Consider the following 16,006-nt stretch of genomic DNA (forward strand, 5'->3'; position numbering starts at 1 on the left):
CCAACGTCTCATAACCCTAAAAGATCCTGAGCTAAACCAGGTTGCCTATACACAACCAACAAGGCTTCGCTTTAGTTAGGATCCACGGGTGGAAGCAACGACATACTTATTATTCAATGATTAATTGATTTTTTCGTAAATTACCTTTTTCTTGGTAAATTAATGCATACTCATTTACAGGAAAAATAATTATAATAATTAGAGAACAAAATTTTATAAATTTCCATAATATAATAAATCAAAATACTGAATTTTCTAAATAAAAGAAATTGTTTACAGATTTTGTTTCTTTGTTTGGTGTAAATTAATTTATTTATTAGCTAAGACTTCCCCCAAATTTATGCTAATTCTCATATTTCAATTTCACCTAGGTTTTGCTAAGCTTGGTGCAAAAGTAGTAATTATGAGAATCGATCTTTCTGTTCCAAAGGTAGGAGTAGAGTTAGAACTCAACAAGCTTCTTGGGAAAGGTTCGTCCGGTTCGGTGAGTCTCATCAAGTACAAGGGACGACGCGACGGTGAAATGATTTACGCAGCCGTAAAAAGCTCCAACGTAATTCACGCCGACTCTCTCCACAAAGAGTTTCAGATCCTGTCCGAATTCAGAGGATGTTCCAGAATCGTCCAATGCTACGGGACCAAAGTGCAAGAGAGTATCAACAACGAAGGTGACGTGGAGTTCAAGATTATCATGGAGTACGCATCTGGAGGAAGCTTAAGAAATTTTATGAACAGATTCAAGGACATGAAACTGCCTGATCCTTTGATCAGAAGGTTTACGCGTATGGTTCTCGAAGGTTTAGCGATAATTCATGGACACGGCTATGTTCACTGCGATCTCAAACCCGAAAACATCCTCGTTTTCCCGGGTTTCGAGTTAAAGATTTCCGATTTCGGGTTGTCCAAAAGAGAGGGTGACACAAACTGGTGGACTCTTCAGTATCCTTTTGCGGGAACACCTATATATATGTCACCACAATCTGTTTCCAACGGCGAGACTAGGAGAGGTTTGGATTTATGGTCGTTGGGATGTGTAGTGTTGGAAATGTACACAGGAAAGAGATCTTGGTGGGGCAAAAACTATGACTTGGAAGATCTCAAGAAGGGTTACATGCCTTTGATTCCTAAAGACCTTCCTTGTGATGCAAAACTCTTTTTAATGACTTGCTTCGCCGCGGAGACTGACAAGAGAAAAAACGCTTTTACACTGTTGAGGCATTGCTACTTGCGTGGAGATGTCAATAAGATCACAGAGCCGCCTCTTGTGAAGAGTAATAATTCTAATGATATAACACTAGAGTTGGAGAAAATTGAGCTCAGGCTTTCGCAACTTAGGTGTAATATTGGTGGTGGAGAGACTAGTGGGGAATTGAAAAGTTCATGAGTCTAGCAAGACCCTGGACACCTAGTTTTGCTTTTGATTAAGATTCTTTAATATAACCTTGAAGGTCTTCGGTACATGTAGTTTGATGTTTGCTTTGAGAATTTATGTAGTTTGGTTATTTTTCTTGTATGGTCCGATAATTATACTAAGATACGGCTCTTATGAACCTGTCATGTGATCTTGGCACTTGCCAAAGCCCAAATGTATGAATCAATCAAGAAACAAGTGCCCACAAAAGAAACCTCATTAAATTGACAAGTTCACATAATACATTCACGAGGTTACAAAGGTAGAGAGATTATGAAGCAAATACAAATGATAATTACTGTCCGGGGGCAAAGTTAGTAGCGTAAGACCAGGCGTTGTTAGCCACAGGATCAGCCAAGTGATCAAACAAGTTCTCAATGGGACCTTTACCAGTGACAATGGCTTGGACAAAGAATCCAAACATGGAGAACATGGCAAGACGGCCGTTCTTGAGCTCCTTCACCTTCAGCTCAGAGAAGGCCTCTGGATCCTCTGCCAAGTTCAATGGGTCGAAGGCACCTCCGGGGTAAAGCGGGTCAAGACCTTCTCCGAGTGGTCCACCTCCGATTCTGTAGCCTTCGATGAAACCCATGAGCACAACTTGACAAGCCCAGATGGCTAAGATGCTTTGCGCGTGGATCAAGTTAGGGTTTCCGAGGTAATCAAGACCTCCTTCTGAGAAGATCTGAGAGCCTGCTTTGAACCAAACGGCTTCTCCGAATTTGACACCGTTCTTGGAGAGGATCTCAGGGAATGTGCAGCCGAGAGCGCCCAACATGGCCCATCTGCTGTGGATCACTTCAAGCTCACGGTTCTTAGCGAATGTCTCAGGGTCAGCCGAGAGTCAAGCGGTGTCCCAGCCGTAGTCTCCTGGGTACTCTCCGGTTAGGTACGACGGTGTGTTCTCCGAGAATGGACCCAAGTACTTGGGACGGTCTGGTCCATACCTGTTACAACATCAGATTGTATTCGGTGATTAGACAGATCTGAAGATTCAAAGATCAAACAAATAAGAGGGAAAGAGAGATTGAATTTAGTACCAGATGCTCTGAGGAGTAGACTTGACGGTACGACGCATAGTCACACGGCCACCACTGGAGACACCAACCTTGCGGAGGAGGTCGTTGGAAGGCTTGAGGGCCGTTTGGCCGGCGAAGGAGGATTGCTGGATAGCTGATGTAGCCATTACCGTAATCTTTGTTTTCAACTACAATGAAAGAAGAAGGATTGAAGAGAGAGTTATGAGTTGAGTTGAGATGAGATGTTGAAACCAATTTGAGTTTTATAACAGAGGTCGTGTTTATCTTAGGGGATTATCATATGTACACGTAAGCGAGTTCTGATTGGTCGAGAGAGTTTAAGTTAGATTTCCTTGGTCCGAAGAGAACATTGGTAAGTGGTTGTGGTGGTGCCACCTGGCGGTGGAAGATGTTGTGGTTCAGTGAGAGGATAGTGCTTCACACTGATTTTTATTGGATTGGTTTATTGGCTTATTCTATGTGATGATGATATATCTCATCTTTGGACTGCGTTATCTTTTTTTGTAAACCGTGGTTGTATTACTCGATTAGATCGGTTTAAACAAACAACTTTCACAATGTGGGTAATTTAAGTTTGGTACGGTTCAACAATATTTGAGTCAATTTGTAAAACAATGGCTTACTAAACAAAATTTGTTAAACTATATTATGGATAGGTTTGGACCAAATCCAAATTGTTTTTTTCTTAAAGAGTTTAATTGAGATTTCCTTGGTCCTAAGAGGAGATTGGTAGTGGCTGTAATGGTGGCACCTGGCAGTGCGAAGATCTTGTGGTTCAGTGATAGGATAGTATTTCACACTGATTTTTATTGGATTGGTTTTATTGGCTTATTCTTTGTGATGACTCATGATGATATTTCATATCTTGGTTTTGTGTTTCTTTTATCTTTTATTTTAAACCGTTGTTAATACTGGTTTTAATCATAAAATGGAAAACTTGAAATCTTACAAACATCTCAGTCAAATAAGTAACTCATAAAACAAGGTGCAGTGCAATCATCTTCAAATCAATGGCATCCCCTTAAAATCATTTACATTTGTCACTTCTAACTCGAAAGAAAATTTAACTTACTCCATAGGAGATAAGAACTCTTCTGCTACAATACCCTCTTCTTCTACACAACCCAGCATGATTGCAGTTAGCATAAGTTTCCCTGCCTCGGCGAAATCTTTGTGGCTCATCAACACTTCCTCTACGGAAGAGGTTGAATCCTCAGGGTTCTCTCTTCTCAGGGAAAGGACTTGTGCAAAATCCCCATCAAAAGTTTTGACTCGGGTTGGTCCGTAACACCTTTGGGAAGCCTGGAAAAGGGCAGTGTTACTTAGATTCTGTAATGTTTCTTTGTCGCTCCAACCTTCATTAGTAGAGGCTTGATGGAGCCTGTCCCAGTCATCTTGATCCGCAGCATTTCTCCAGCATTCTTCCAAAAGACTGCTATGATTCTCACGGAATGAACAGCTCGTCCATGCAAACACCTCAAAAGCTTTTATAGCTGTCCATCGGCCCTGGATAGTGAGACAAATTTCAATAAGCTCCTCGGGTCTGAACAGCTTGTTTTTAGCTTCTCCATTTGGCAAGGCTTTTGTTATTTCTTCCTGCCAGATATTACGGTTTCACCGGTTATAGAGAGTTTTTACATAGCTGAGTTTTACCATCATGCTATACAGGAGAAATATTAATATAGCTGAATATATACCTGCAGCTTCAGTAACTGGATATCAGCTTCAATGCGCTTCACTTTCGATTCGGAATCAGCATCCTTATCTGCAATGTGACAATTAATATGAAGTTCAGAAAGAAAGACAAAAAAAAAAAACAATAACATGTGGAAAGGACATACCACCAAAAAATATATATATTATACCTGCCACATAGGCTATCTTTGAAAGGTTCAGAAACCTCTTGCGGTCTGCGAATGTTGTTTGTACATCTTCAGGTTCTGGCACCGCTCTTTCTTCAATAGTTGTCATAGACTCTTCATCTTGTGCTAGAGCCAATGTATGAAGAGTGTCAGAAGCAGATGAGAATTGATGAAGAAACGCCTGATGAAGCCACAGCAGATCAGAATGACGCTTTAGAAATATCAGTAGCTCGTCCTGGAATTCTTCTCCAAGCCGTAGAAGTTTAGAGAACTGTTTCATATCATAGAGTTGCTGGAATACAAAGTAACTGAATCCTCCTTGTTGTCCCACACCCTCATGCTGCACAACAATTTTTTATGGGTATTAGCTAAGTAGGAACAAGAAAAAGAAGTCCAAAAACTGCCACACACAAAAATCATACAACAAATTGTCTGACGTGCAATCTCAAGAGTATATTTTATAAGCATAATAAACCCAAAAAATCCAACGTTTTTGGGATTACTAAGGAAAGTAGAAGCCTGAGCTCATACCATTAAGTTTTTGAGCACCCCTGTATCATTAAGATCATAACATATCCTCCACATAATGTTATAGCCTGCATGTCGCTTTGCAATCGATAGCAAATTTGAGCAACGGTTTCTGAAGATATCTTCATTTGTCCTTTCAGTTCTTTCTCTGATGCCCTACAGATACAAAACCAATTCATGGTGTAATTTAACTCAAAAATGATATGCAGTGCACCACATGCAAAGAAGTGCTAACCTGGATTTCTGCTTCCATAAAATCTTTAGCTTGTTGATAAAGGGAGTTAAAAATGGTATCTCGCCGAGTCCAGTACTCATTACGCCGACCTTTCTTTTCGTCTTCCATCTCCAATTTTGCAAAGGTAGAACCGGCATAAGCCTCAAGTAAAACTTCAGTAAGTACTTCCAGATGCATGTATATATCTGATTTAGCAGATATATCAATCCTAGATCCCTCAGTTAACAGATGAAGCATAAAGGACGCAATGCACCACAGTCCATTACATACAACAGGCTGAGAGTGCCAAGGTATTAAACCTTCAAGTGGTGGATACCACATTTGATGCTCATTTTTGTAATCTAAGGCAGTCTGAAGAATTGTAGCACATGCATTTGAGAGTTCGCAGGCTCTCTGCACTTGCGTTCCTAGTGGTTGGTCAGCTCTGATTATGTACTCTAATTGCCTGTTTAGACAATAAAATACTTCCTCAAGTTCAGATACCTTGCTGTAGAAAACTTCAGAATTATCTCTGTCCATCAAGAGAACGGTATTTCTCCGAGCTCTCTCCCCTACAAATTGAATAAGATCCCAAAGGGCACATGAAACTTGATCCTCTGAGCCAGCATGCGGAGAGCCAAATCTGGCTGAGCGATTCTGGTTAATCAAATTTTGCAGTTCCCGGAGTTGAATCATGGCAGCAAGTTTTTCACCATTTTCCAGAATTATTTGCAAAGAATGTCCTGCCATAAAAGATACGTATTAGCTCAGCGGTCAATTTTTTAAGCCAACCAGAACCAGTTAACAATACGCTAAGCTTTTTTTATGAAGTACCATCTATTCTTGGGGGAGAAATTACTATAATTTAGAGTTTCATCTAAAGCATTAAAATTCAGTGTTTGATCATGTATGCAAAAATGATGTAGAATCATGCTACAGTAGGAAGAAAAAACAAGTGAGAGATAAAAGTGAATACTCTGTTTAGAGCACAGCTCCTCATGGCATTTGGATAGAGCAAGAAAGTGTAGAAAATTCTCATGCTTCTGTTGTTTCTCAACCAATTGTGAAGATATAACAGTCATAGCTACTATCTCAGCCCCTCTAGTTGTTGTCCAATGCTTAGCTAATGTGTCAACTATAGATTTGCTTTTGCGAGCAAAAACATTGGTCTCTCCATCTCTATCAAATGCACCAGATTGACTAAGCTTCTCCAAGGATCCATCAACTTTCCCAGATAACAGAAAATTCTCAAAGAGCTGGCCAAGCAAAGCTTCTGATTCTTCCTCACGGGCTGTTTGACGAGTAAATCCCATTTTAGGGTTTCCTTTATCTCCACTATTCTGTATGTCAGAAATCTCCTTTCCGGCAGTTCTATCAATGCCATATGGTGTCATCCTTGTCTCGTCTCGTGTAGACCTCTCATTGGAACTATTTTTGCGTGACAAACTTCTCTCTGGAGGTTCAACTCCACCAAGCACAACTGCTTTCTCTGGAATTGCCCATACTCCTGCTTTCTCAGTTAGCACAGTCCATGCACCATATTCATGTTCATCAGTTGAGGAAAGAACTGAAGCATCCAAGACCTTGCCAGCATCATAAGGTAAATCAAACTTGTAGAGCCGGGTAGAACTTCCATGACAGTAGCAAACTGTGGCTGTTCCATCACCTGAAAGAATTATAGCTGACCCTGGGGGTCTGCCACCAACTCTGAGTTTCATAGAGAATAAAAAATCTTTATCCTCCACTCTTGCTTTTGGGATTATGACTTGGATTGGACCTTGTTTCTCCAGGAACCTTTCCTTTCTCCCATCTGCAAATCTCATCTCAGATTTATGTTGCAAAGTCAAAAGCGAATATTGTGTATAGCTAGAACTGCTGGCACGGTCCATGCAGATAGTGGCAACAAGAACAGTAATCACTTTACCCTGATCATCTACCTGCAGATCTAGAGGCCAAATTTGCTTTTGACTAGCTATATCTTTCTTGATACCTGAATCACCATCACTGCCAACAATCTCATGTTGCCAGACTTTTGAAACAGTTAAATCAGGATAAGGTTCAATAGTAAAACAATGTATGTCACAATCTGTCAACATGAAAAACTGCCAACAAGACTCTCTTGCCAATCCTTGTGAAAAACGCCAGATTAAGGACCTTGGATACCCCTCACTTACGGAGGAAGAGCTAATGTTCAACTCTACTTGATTACTTTTAACACCTGTAGGACTACAAGTATATTGCCATAGCTCACCATTAGAACTGCAAGCAATAGCAATACAAAGGCGTTCAGCTGCAGCTACTGCAGTAGTAATCAAAGAGTTGAGATCGCTATATTCTGCTCTGCCGCTTCTAACCCCATTGCTTTGTCGCTTAATGAATGATGAGCTTATTCTGCCTGTAGGTGAACGATAAACAACATGTTCATCAGAAGATCCAATACTAGTAACAGGGGCAGCTTCCTGACCAGAAAAGATGTCCGACCAATACACAACAGCTCGAGTTTTCCTGTTACACATGACAATACCAACAGGGCTACGAGATCGAGCAGCCCTACTTGCTGCACCAGCAGAGGTATCCCAAGGGACAACACTAACCAACCAGCTTTTACCATCTTGTAAACCACTACCAGACTCTTCATTAGCCAAAACACCAGACGGAAGCTCGAGAACAACGCATTTTCTCGACGGTAGGGTCGTCAAATGACTCCAAACAAAAAGTTTACTTCCAGTGATAAACCAAGAAAGACAAGTTTCTGAATCCATACCACCGGAGACACAAGCATCACCTGGAGAAGATTGAAAACCACAAACTAAGTAACATTCCTCAAAGAAACTGTTCCTACTTCTATCTTAAAGGCAAAGAAATACTAACCAGGATAACTTTGTTCATCTCGCAACAATTGAGGAAACTCTCCGACGAATACAGGCTTCAATTGATCTGTATCATCTCCTCTTTCACCATTGTTTACAGGAGAAACTCTTAACGACCATGAACAGATAAAATCAATACGCCAAATCGAAGGAATAAAAAAAAAACAAAAAGTAGAAATGTAAGCAAAATTCGTCACAGGGAGAATGATATACCTAGCGAGAACAGATAAACGAGGAGCCCAAGGAGCAGGAGTTCCAGTGGCTGGACGATCTGAGATGAAATTAGTGTTCCGATTTTGAGTTGCCGGAGTTACTGGAGAATCTGGCGGAGCGGCTCGATTTCGTGGAGTTCTGTCATTACGAGAGCTCTGCTTAGCTCTCTTCGTCAATGGAGAGAACATTTTACCCAGGAAGAGAACGAGAAAAGGGGTTTAGGGTTTATGTGAAGATGAAGAAGAAGAAGAAGGGTGCGAGAAAGTTTTTGAATCGGAGAAGGTGAAAGATTCGGCGATGATGTCAAATTGGTTCGGTCAAAATCGGGTTCGAAATTTCATGACCGGTTCGGTTTAGGATTTTGGGTACTACAATATTTTTTATTTGGGCTCTGTGTTCGGCCCACGTGAATAATATAGATATAAATTATTATTATTATTATTTTTTGTCAAAAGATATTTATACTAGTATTTTTCAGCAGTTACGTTAAGTACAATTGAAAGTTTTTACATTTAATACTTATATTCATATCTTAACAAGTTTAGTTAATTCTCTCTACTATCTTTATAACCAAACAGAATTAAAATATTTTAAATATTCATATATATAATATTCTATAATTAATATAGATATTTAGAAGATTTATTCCATATTAAAAACAAATATTCTCCTATCATCCTTTTTTTATTTTAAAATTTAAATGTAGTGAATCATCATATAATACATAAAATTGATAAAAATGTATATTTTTCCTGCATATATTGTGATTTGAATTTTTTTTCAAATGAACATATATTACTCAATTAATATAAAAAATGTGTGTTCAACATACATATGTCGTAAATTTATCGTATATAGTAAATTATAGAATTTATAATTTATAACTGATATATCTAAACTTAATAAAAAATTTAAAATTATGAATATTTAAACATATTAAATTTTCAAATTAACACAAACGAGTTATATAACATGACAGGTTATATGATATTACATGATTGAATTGATAATACTAAAAAATAAAATATCATTAATATGATACTTCAATACAGGTTAAATCCTTATTTTACTATTTTAACAACACCAATATAAAATATGTCGAATCAAACTGATTTAATTAAGATAATATTAAAAAAATTGTTGTGCGGTATACCACGAATTATATACTAAATCACTAAAATTAACAAAAGATTATATTAACAAAATTAGTATTAAAATAGTACATTAAAAAAAATTAAAAAATTGCCCTGCGATATACCGTAATCATTATAAAATCAATAATAAAGAAGAAATAGAAATTGTCTATATAGTTTGGCGGCCATGTATTGACATTGATATTGGGATGTTGAGTGAACGACGGTCAGTGACATTTTTACTATATATATATTCATGCTCTGCCGTTTGGATACAGATTATTTATCAGCCAGAAAACCCTAGATTCTGTTTTTTGAAAATGGCAAAACCTAAGGTATTCTTTGATTTGACGGTCGTATTATGACCTTTGACGACAAGCCGTTTGGTCGGATCGTGTTTGAGCGCTTCGCCGACAAGACCCTGGAGAACTTCCATTCTTTCTGTACCGGCGAGAGAGGCAACGATAAAGATGGTAGGTTATGCTACAAGGCAGGGCCAACGATAAGGGGTGCAAGGTGTGCATTTGCACTAGAATCACTTTAAATTAACATAAAAATAATATATTTTAAGGCCCAAAAAAAATTTCAAAAAAAATTATATGTAACTAAGGCCAATTTTCTAAAATTGAACAAGGACCATAACAATTTTTGTGATATTTTTACTGTCCCTGCTACAAGGGAACATGAATCCCCTATGTGGACCCAGGAGTCATATGGTGTGGAGAAAATTACATTGACGAGACGTTATTTGTCCGCTATTTGGTCTATGGAGGTCTCTTCGAAGACGAAAATTTGGATCTCAAGAACGACGGTCCTGGCATTATAACTGTTATAACTGTCAATTGGGCTGTTCATTGTCCAATGGGTGTGTCCATACGGGTGTTTCTATATATAAGCTATATTTAGACGGTCCATAATGGACAGTGGTCCAAAATATGTCCATATAAATGGACATGCCCATTCGACAATCTTTTTATTTTAGTTACTTTTACTTATAAAATATGAATATTATTTTGTTGTTTTCTCTGAAAACTTTTAGGCGATTTGCTGTTCGTCCTAGTTTTCTCTTCCAGACACAAATATCGAGGCGCCGTTAACACCACCATTCTTCGACGCCGGTGGGTTTTCTGACTGTCGGCGTCGGGATTTCCCGTCCTTTAACCCTCTGTTTAGTTCCTTGTACTATCCTAGAGCAAAGTCTCATTCTTTTTTCCCCTTTTTGTTTCCTCTTTTGAATCGTTACCAAACCGTCTCAATTAACCCAAACTGCAGTGAAGGCTTGCTTAACATCTGTTCTAAAAGGAGCCGGGATTTGGCTAGACCCTCTCCGGGTTTCTCTGTCTCAGCCTCTCTGCTGGCGGCACCAGAGTCCAATTGCCCTCTCAACTCTCGATCTGAATAGGTGGTCGTCATGGTAGAAACCTCCTCTCTTTCGCCTCCTGAGTCTTGCGAGACGAAGACGGCACCGAGGGATAACAAAGGTTTCTACAGAGATACGACTCGCCTCCGTTACTCGACTCCCGCCTCACACACACACACAAGTCACCCATTGAGCTTGGCAGAACAGAGCATGCTTTCAACAGAGAGTTTGAAGCTCCTTTCACTCTCTTCAGGCAACCGCCGAGCGTCTCCATCTCCTGGGTCTCTCACAGTATCTCTAAGATCTGTAGGGACGAACCATTTATCTACTCTCGGTCTGCAAGCATCCCAAGTGTTGCTGCCCAAATCTCCAAAATCCATGTTACCTCTATCTATTCCCTTGTTATCCGAGAAACACTTCCTAGGGTTATTGGTTGATCTCTTTGTTCGAAGACTGCATTGTAGATTCCATTGTCCTAGAGTGTCTTGGATATTCAGAGTTTATGCTAGATACCTGGTTGTTGCTCAACGTGTGGCCCTGCTTAACTGGATAAACCAAGGCTCTTTGATTTCTGAACCAGCTATTGCATCCAGCTTTCAACCTAAACCCCTAAACCAATCCCTGTTTATTCTACCACCAACCCATATGAACAAGTCTGCTTCAACTCTTTCATTGACAATCCGATTACATGCTTTGTGTGGAATTCTTTATCTCTTTGCAAAAGGGCGCCATCTGAGAGAGAGCCCACCTGCATCGTTACTTTTTGTCATACTTCCCTGGCTTGCTCTAGTTTACCCTTCCTTGTTTTGGTCTGTTTGTAAAGTTCTGCATCTCTATGGTCTTATGCCCTGTACCCCAAAATGCTCATTCGATGAAGCAAAGCAAACTCCCTTCAGCGCCACCTCCAGTAACCACATCCTGCCTGTAATACCAATATCCCAAAAGCCCATGCTTGTTGCTTATTCTTCATTGTCACTCCACTACCTGCTTTGTGTGGATTCCTTTATCTCTTTGGCTATGGGAGCCATCTGAGAGAGGACCCACCTGCATCGTTACAGATTGATAAATCTTTTTGGCAATCTCTGGCTTTTGGTTCCTTTGTTTGGTATGATTGTTTTGGTCTGCAGCCCTTTGGTCTTTCGCCTGGTACGCTAAGGTCCTCATTCGACGAAGCTAGGCAACCAAGTTTCAGCATCATCACCACCACCCAGTCTACTACCTACCAAATCCCTGTCAATGCATGGCTTTTGCTCTTGCACCTCACGATGGTGAGACACTTGACTCCGATTCTCTATCCAAAGTTAAAAAGTCTTAGGACCATGACTACCTTGTCGTCTTTCGGGTCCTTCGAAGATGATCACCCAAGCAACCATGATCTCACATGTCCCAAGCTACTTTTAAGTACTTGTTTCAAAGCTCTCATGGATTATTACTTGATGTTTTATGTTTCTTTGTGTAAGGCTTTGGGGAAAGCCCTTCTTTGTAATCTTTTAAACTATGGGATTATGATCCCTTACTCTTGTACTGGTTGAATTTGAATGAATGAAACCATATGTTTGTTCAAAAGAAAAAAAAAATTTGTTGTTTTCTCTTATAAAATCTGAATATTGTTTTGTTGTTTTCTCTTATAAAATCTAAATTTTATTTTGTTGTTTTCTTTTATAAAATCTGGATTTTATTTTTTTTGTTTCTCTTTTAAAATTTGAATTCTATTTTGTTGTTTTCCCTTATAAAATCTGAATTTTGTTTTGTTGTTTTCCCTAATAAAATCTACTTTTTCAAAGTTTTGTTGCTTTGTTGTAAGAGGTATACTAAGAACATCACAAGCCATTAAGGCTAACTCCTTAAAACGACCTGAATTTTCTTTCCAATATGAGAGCAGATTCAAACTTCTAAACTGAACCATATCTAACCCTGGCTCCTCTAGATACATTTTCCATTAGTTCCATTCTTTTGTGAAAAGTAAGTATAAGATCCCTGACATAAGAATCAACAAGCTCAAAGTAAGTCACAGTTTTACATTCAAATCAAAGAATCAACAATGAGAGACAAAAAAAATATACTTACATCATATCCAAATGGAACGTTCCTTCTTGAAAATTGTGAAGTGGATGCAACATTGCTTGTGTCTTTCTTATAACCTCCAAAGAGTTGATCCATTTTTTTACGCACATGAGCCAACTTTGACTTGCTGGTTGATGGATCCAAGATATTGTAACAAAATTCTAGAAATGCAAACTTCAATCTTGGATCAAAAACTGCCGCAATTGCAAGTATGTCACTGAATTCTTCCCAATATTTCTCATATATTTCATTCATATCCTCAACCATATCACAAATAACTAGATCACTAGAATCCTCATGATCTCTCAGCCAACATTTAATTGCCCACACTTGCATGAAATACAAGTTAGCTGTCGGATATGATGAACCAGAAATCATATTTGTAAGCTCAGCAAACGGTTGCAAAAGTTCACATCAACATAGTGAGTTGCTAAGCAAATATAACCTTCAATAGTTATAGCTCTCCAAAGATCTGTTGTCAAACAAATCCTACCCGAAACTCTACTTAAAACTGTCTTAAGCTTACTTTTCTCATTCTAAAAAATCTTGAAACAATCTGATGTTGCGGTATTTCTACTCCAAAACTCTATAGAAGGATTAGCATAAGTAAAAGCCTCCCTAATCTTTTCATATTCAACAAACGAATATAGAAGATTATGTTGAATTAAAGCCACTGCAATTTTTTCTCTAAAGACCATCATATCCAACTTCCTATTAATGCTAGGTGTACTCTCATGAGTCTTTGAACAAGATCGCATATGATGATTTGAAACGACCGCACCCGGATTTCCAATCTTCACACAGGATCCCGGGAAACAATCTCACTGGAACCCCATAATTCCGATGAGACAACCGGCGTAGAAATCACTCCTTACAAAATCCTACAAATACACCCAAATCCCACCTCATCTAGTTACTTAGTCGCACAACCAACCACCCCTAGCAACCGAGTAACAAGAGAGGTGGGCTGGAATATTTGATTCTGTCCAGCCACGGACAACACTTCCCCACGAATACTCCAATTCACTATCAACTCCTCTAGTGTCAAACGACACCTCCACCTGGTGTCGAACGTCACCCATCGCACCACTTGCGAACCAACACACACATCAATGCTCACGGCATCACTTCCGTCGATCTCTCCTCATCCAAACCTAACTCCAAATGTCTTCCTAAGACCCAAACACACGACAACATGATGGTGTCGCTCAACACCCCACCATTACCACAATACCGTCTATGCCAGACCACAATACAAACACTTACCTAAAACACAAACTAACCGTTCATTTCATAAACCCACCGTTGGATATGAAGCTTGTAGCACCACGAAGCTACCTTCCAAAATTTCAGCCAAATCGGACTCCGTTTTATCCTCCAAACGTTGCTCCGAAGTAGCCATCTCGAACCAGTTCCCGCTATCCGTATGTGGGTGTTGCTGTCGACCGACACCACCATGGTATCGAGCGACACCAAGCCTGCAACCACGAGCTAGACTTCTCCTTCAGCCTCTTTTGGCGGCAAAACCCTAACTCTCCATAATACTCGCTTCCCATATGAATAATCACAAACAAAATAGCCTCACAAGGCAACAACCAAGGAAAACAACCCATGGATTATTCTCAATCCATCTTACCTCCATCTTACCCATCACAAATCCATCAGAATCATTCCAAAACCCTATATAAGCCTAACATTAGCCACTTACCTTGGTTTATGGACGAAATCTGAGGAAGGAGCAGCAACTCACCACCACCAATGCTCCCCTGTTCTCCTCCACGCCACATCATCGCCACTATCCTTCATTCCCATCTCCAAAACCATCTCCTCAACTCCCTAAACTCCAAGTATACCCAAAAAAACCCTCTTCTCTTCTCTAGGGCAGGAAAACAGCTGGGAAGAGAACGAATCCCTCAACCGAACAAAGCGTCTTCCCTTTTATAGGGAACTTAAGGGTTTCTCTAAAAAAACTAAACCACACAAAACCGGAGAACGAATCAAACTGACAACCTTAAAACAATATGGTGTTGGTCGACACCAACCTCTGAAACTGGAACTCAGTTCACGGGCGTTACACGATTCATGGTGTTAGTTCCATTTTGACGCATATTCAAACAATAATTCCTCTTACAATGTTTGCATGTAACATCATGTTTACCAACATTAGGTCCATCAACATATTTCTTTCCTAGTGTGAAGTTCTTCCAACATTTAGCATGACGTCTACTAGAATGTTTTGAACTACTTGTACCTTGTTTCTCAGCAGTCCTAGAAGAAGCAATTTACTGAGGTACGGTCTCATTCTCACTAAGAGTTGCTAGAGGCATATCTTCATCTTCACGACACAAGTTGTCTTCATCAACCAAGTTGTGTTCATCAGCCAAGTTGTATTCATCAACCAAGCTTTGAGTATCCAAATCCATTACCCTGACCTGCAAGTAGCAGAAAAAAACCGATAAGACTTACGGATGCTCAATTAGTAAAGTATTAATTCTGTCCAACTCAATGCTCAATTAGTAAAGTACCATGTCTACAAGCAAACAGAAGAGTAATGTCTCCTTGCTCTTTCAGCAAAATTCTGGAATCAATCTGAAACACAAGAATATCATATCAGTGTTGCAACACCAGAAAACACCATAGAACAACTATAAGACAAGAGAACACTCAAGGCTCACTATCAGATTCTGGATAAGAAACAAAGAGAATGATGAAAACCCAATTTTCAAATCCGATCACTCAAGGCTCCAACAAATTGTCACTCAAGGCTCCAACAAAACTCAGAAACTAGAATTACTGGAAACACTTCACTTAAGAGGTCACAAAAACTAGAATAATACACATACTTGCTAAATTCAAAACCATGGATCCAACAATCAGAGAATTTTTAACTAGAAACACACAAAAATGTCACATCTTTTCCATAAGAAATTGAACACAAAAGGCATTTGAGACAAGAAATGAATGACCCATTAAACCAAATTCGATAGGAGTGAAGTGAAGAGAAGAGAAAGCAAGAAACATACTTGATCAAGCGATGCTCAAGCGAAACGATCCCAGCGGCCAATGAACCCACAAACTCTTTAATCAAGTATTACACATTTCTATATGCCTTAACAGATGTCGGAATTGAGATGAAGATTGGAGCGATTCGAAGATGAAGAAGAGACGAAGAAATAAGAAATTAGAGATAAGTCTCTGTTTTCCCCAAATTTTAAAACCCTAGAATTTTAGAAATTTAGGCAGGCCCAATATCTATTTGGTCTCTGCCCATTTGGTCCGCGGACTAAATCTATCATTCGCCCGTCCGTTTG

At 39.3% G+C, this 16,006-nt stretch overlaps 3 protein-coding genes and 1 pseudogene across 4 annotated transcripts; 1 reads left to right on the top strand and 3 right to left on the bottom strand.

Moving 5' to 3' along the window:
* Positions 1 to 374: 374 nt before the first annotated feature.
* Positions 375 to 2,359, top strand: LOC104767894 (mitogen-activated protein kinase kinase kinase 20-like). Its single transcript, XM_010491859.2, has one exon. The coding sequence runs from the start codon at positions 404 to 406 to the stop codon at positions 1,382 to 1,384; it is 981 nt and encodes a 326-aa protein (XP_010490161.1). The 5' UTR covers positions 375 to 403; the 3' UTR covers positions 1,385 to 2,359.
* LOC104766531 (chlorophyll a-b binding protein 2.4, chloroplastic pseudogene) lies at positions 1,611 to 2,664 on the bottom strand (annotated as a pseudogene). The gene is made up of 2 exons (XR_015591528.1): positions 2,452 to 2,664; positions 1,611 to 2,358 (listed from the first exon to the last, which is right to left on the bottom strand). The product of XR_015591528.1 is annotated as a chlorophyll a-b binding protein 2.4, chloroplastic pseudogene (transcript).
* A 692-nt stretch (positions 2,665 to 3,356) lies between these two features.
* LOC104766532 (nuclear pore complex protein NUP133) lies at positions 3,357 to 8,524 on the bottom strand. Its single transcript, XM_087502897.1, has 8 exons — positions 8,139 to 8,524; positions 7,927 to 8,033; positions 6,032 to 7,840; positions 5,077 to 5,798; positions 4,845 to 4,997; positions 4,317 to 4,653; positions 4,149 to 4,216; positions 3,357 to 4,047 (listed from the first exon to the last, which is right to left on the bottom strand). Exons 1-8 carry the CDS (start codon positions 8,324 to 8,326, stop codon positions 3,520 to 3,522), a joined length of 3,912 nt encoding a protein of 1,303 aa, XP_087359023.1. The 5' UTR covers positions 8,327 to 8,524; the 3' UTR covers positions 3,357 to 3,519.
* A 4,030-nt stretch (positions 8,525 to 12,554) lies between these two features.
* Positions 12,555 to 13,073, bottom strand: LOC104767895 (zinc finger BED domain-containing protein RICESLEEPER 1-like). The gene is made up of 2 exons (XM_010491860.1): positions 12,699 to 13,073; positions 12,555 to 12,608 (listed from the first exon to the last, which is right to left on the bottom strand). The coding sequence occupies exons 1-2, from the start codon at positions 13,071 to 13,073 to the stop codon at positions 12,555 to 12,557; spliced, it is 429 nt and encodes a 142-aa protein (XP_010490162.1).
* Positions 13,074 to 16,006: the final 2,933 nt, after the last annotated feature.

The sequence above is a fragment of the Camelina sativa genome, chromosome 19 (genome assembly GCF_030686135.1).
Source record: "Camelina sativa cultivar CO46 ecotype springtype chromosome 19, ASM3068613v1".
Taxonomy (NCBI): Eukaryota; Viridiplantae; Streptophyta; class Magnoliopsida; order Brassicales; family Brassicaceae; genus Camelina; species Camelina sativa.

Excerpts from the sequence above, each read along its gene's own strand:
- LOC104767894 (XM_010491859.2), top strand. The coding sequence starts at position 404 with ATGAGAATCGATCTTTCTGTTCCAAAGGTAGGAGTAGAGTTAGAACTC.
- LOC104766532 (XM_087502897.1), bottom strand. The coding sequence starts at position 8,326 with ATGTTCTCTCCATTGACGAAGAGAGCTAAGCAGAGCTCTCGTAATGAC. Across the intron at positions 5,799-6,031 it reads GGAGCTGTGCTCTAAACAGA|GACATTCTTTGCAAATAATT; the intron begins GTATTCACTTTT and ends CTTTTATGGCAG. Across the intron at positions 4,998-5,076 it reads TTATGGAAGCAGAAATCCAG|GGCATCAGAGAAAGAACTGA; the intron begins GTTAGCACTTCT and ends TTGTATCTGTAG.
- LOC104767895 (XM_010491860.1), bottom strand. The coding sequence starts at position 13,073 with ATGATTTCTGGTTCATCATATCCGACAGCTAACTTGTATTTCATGCAA. Across the intron at positions 12,609-12,698 it reads ACGTTCCATTTGGATATGAT|GGATCTTATACTTACTTTTC; the intron begins GTAAGTATATTT and ends TTCTTATGTCAG.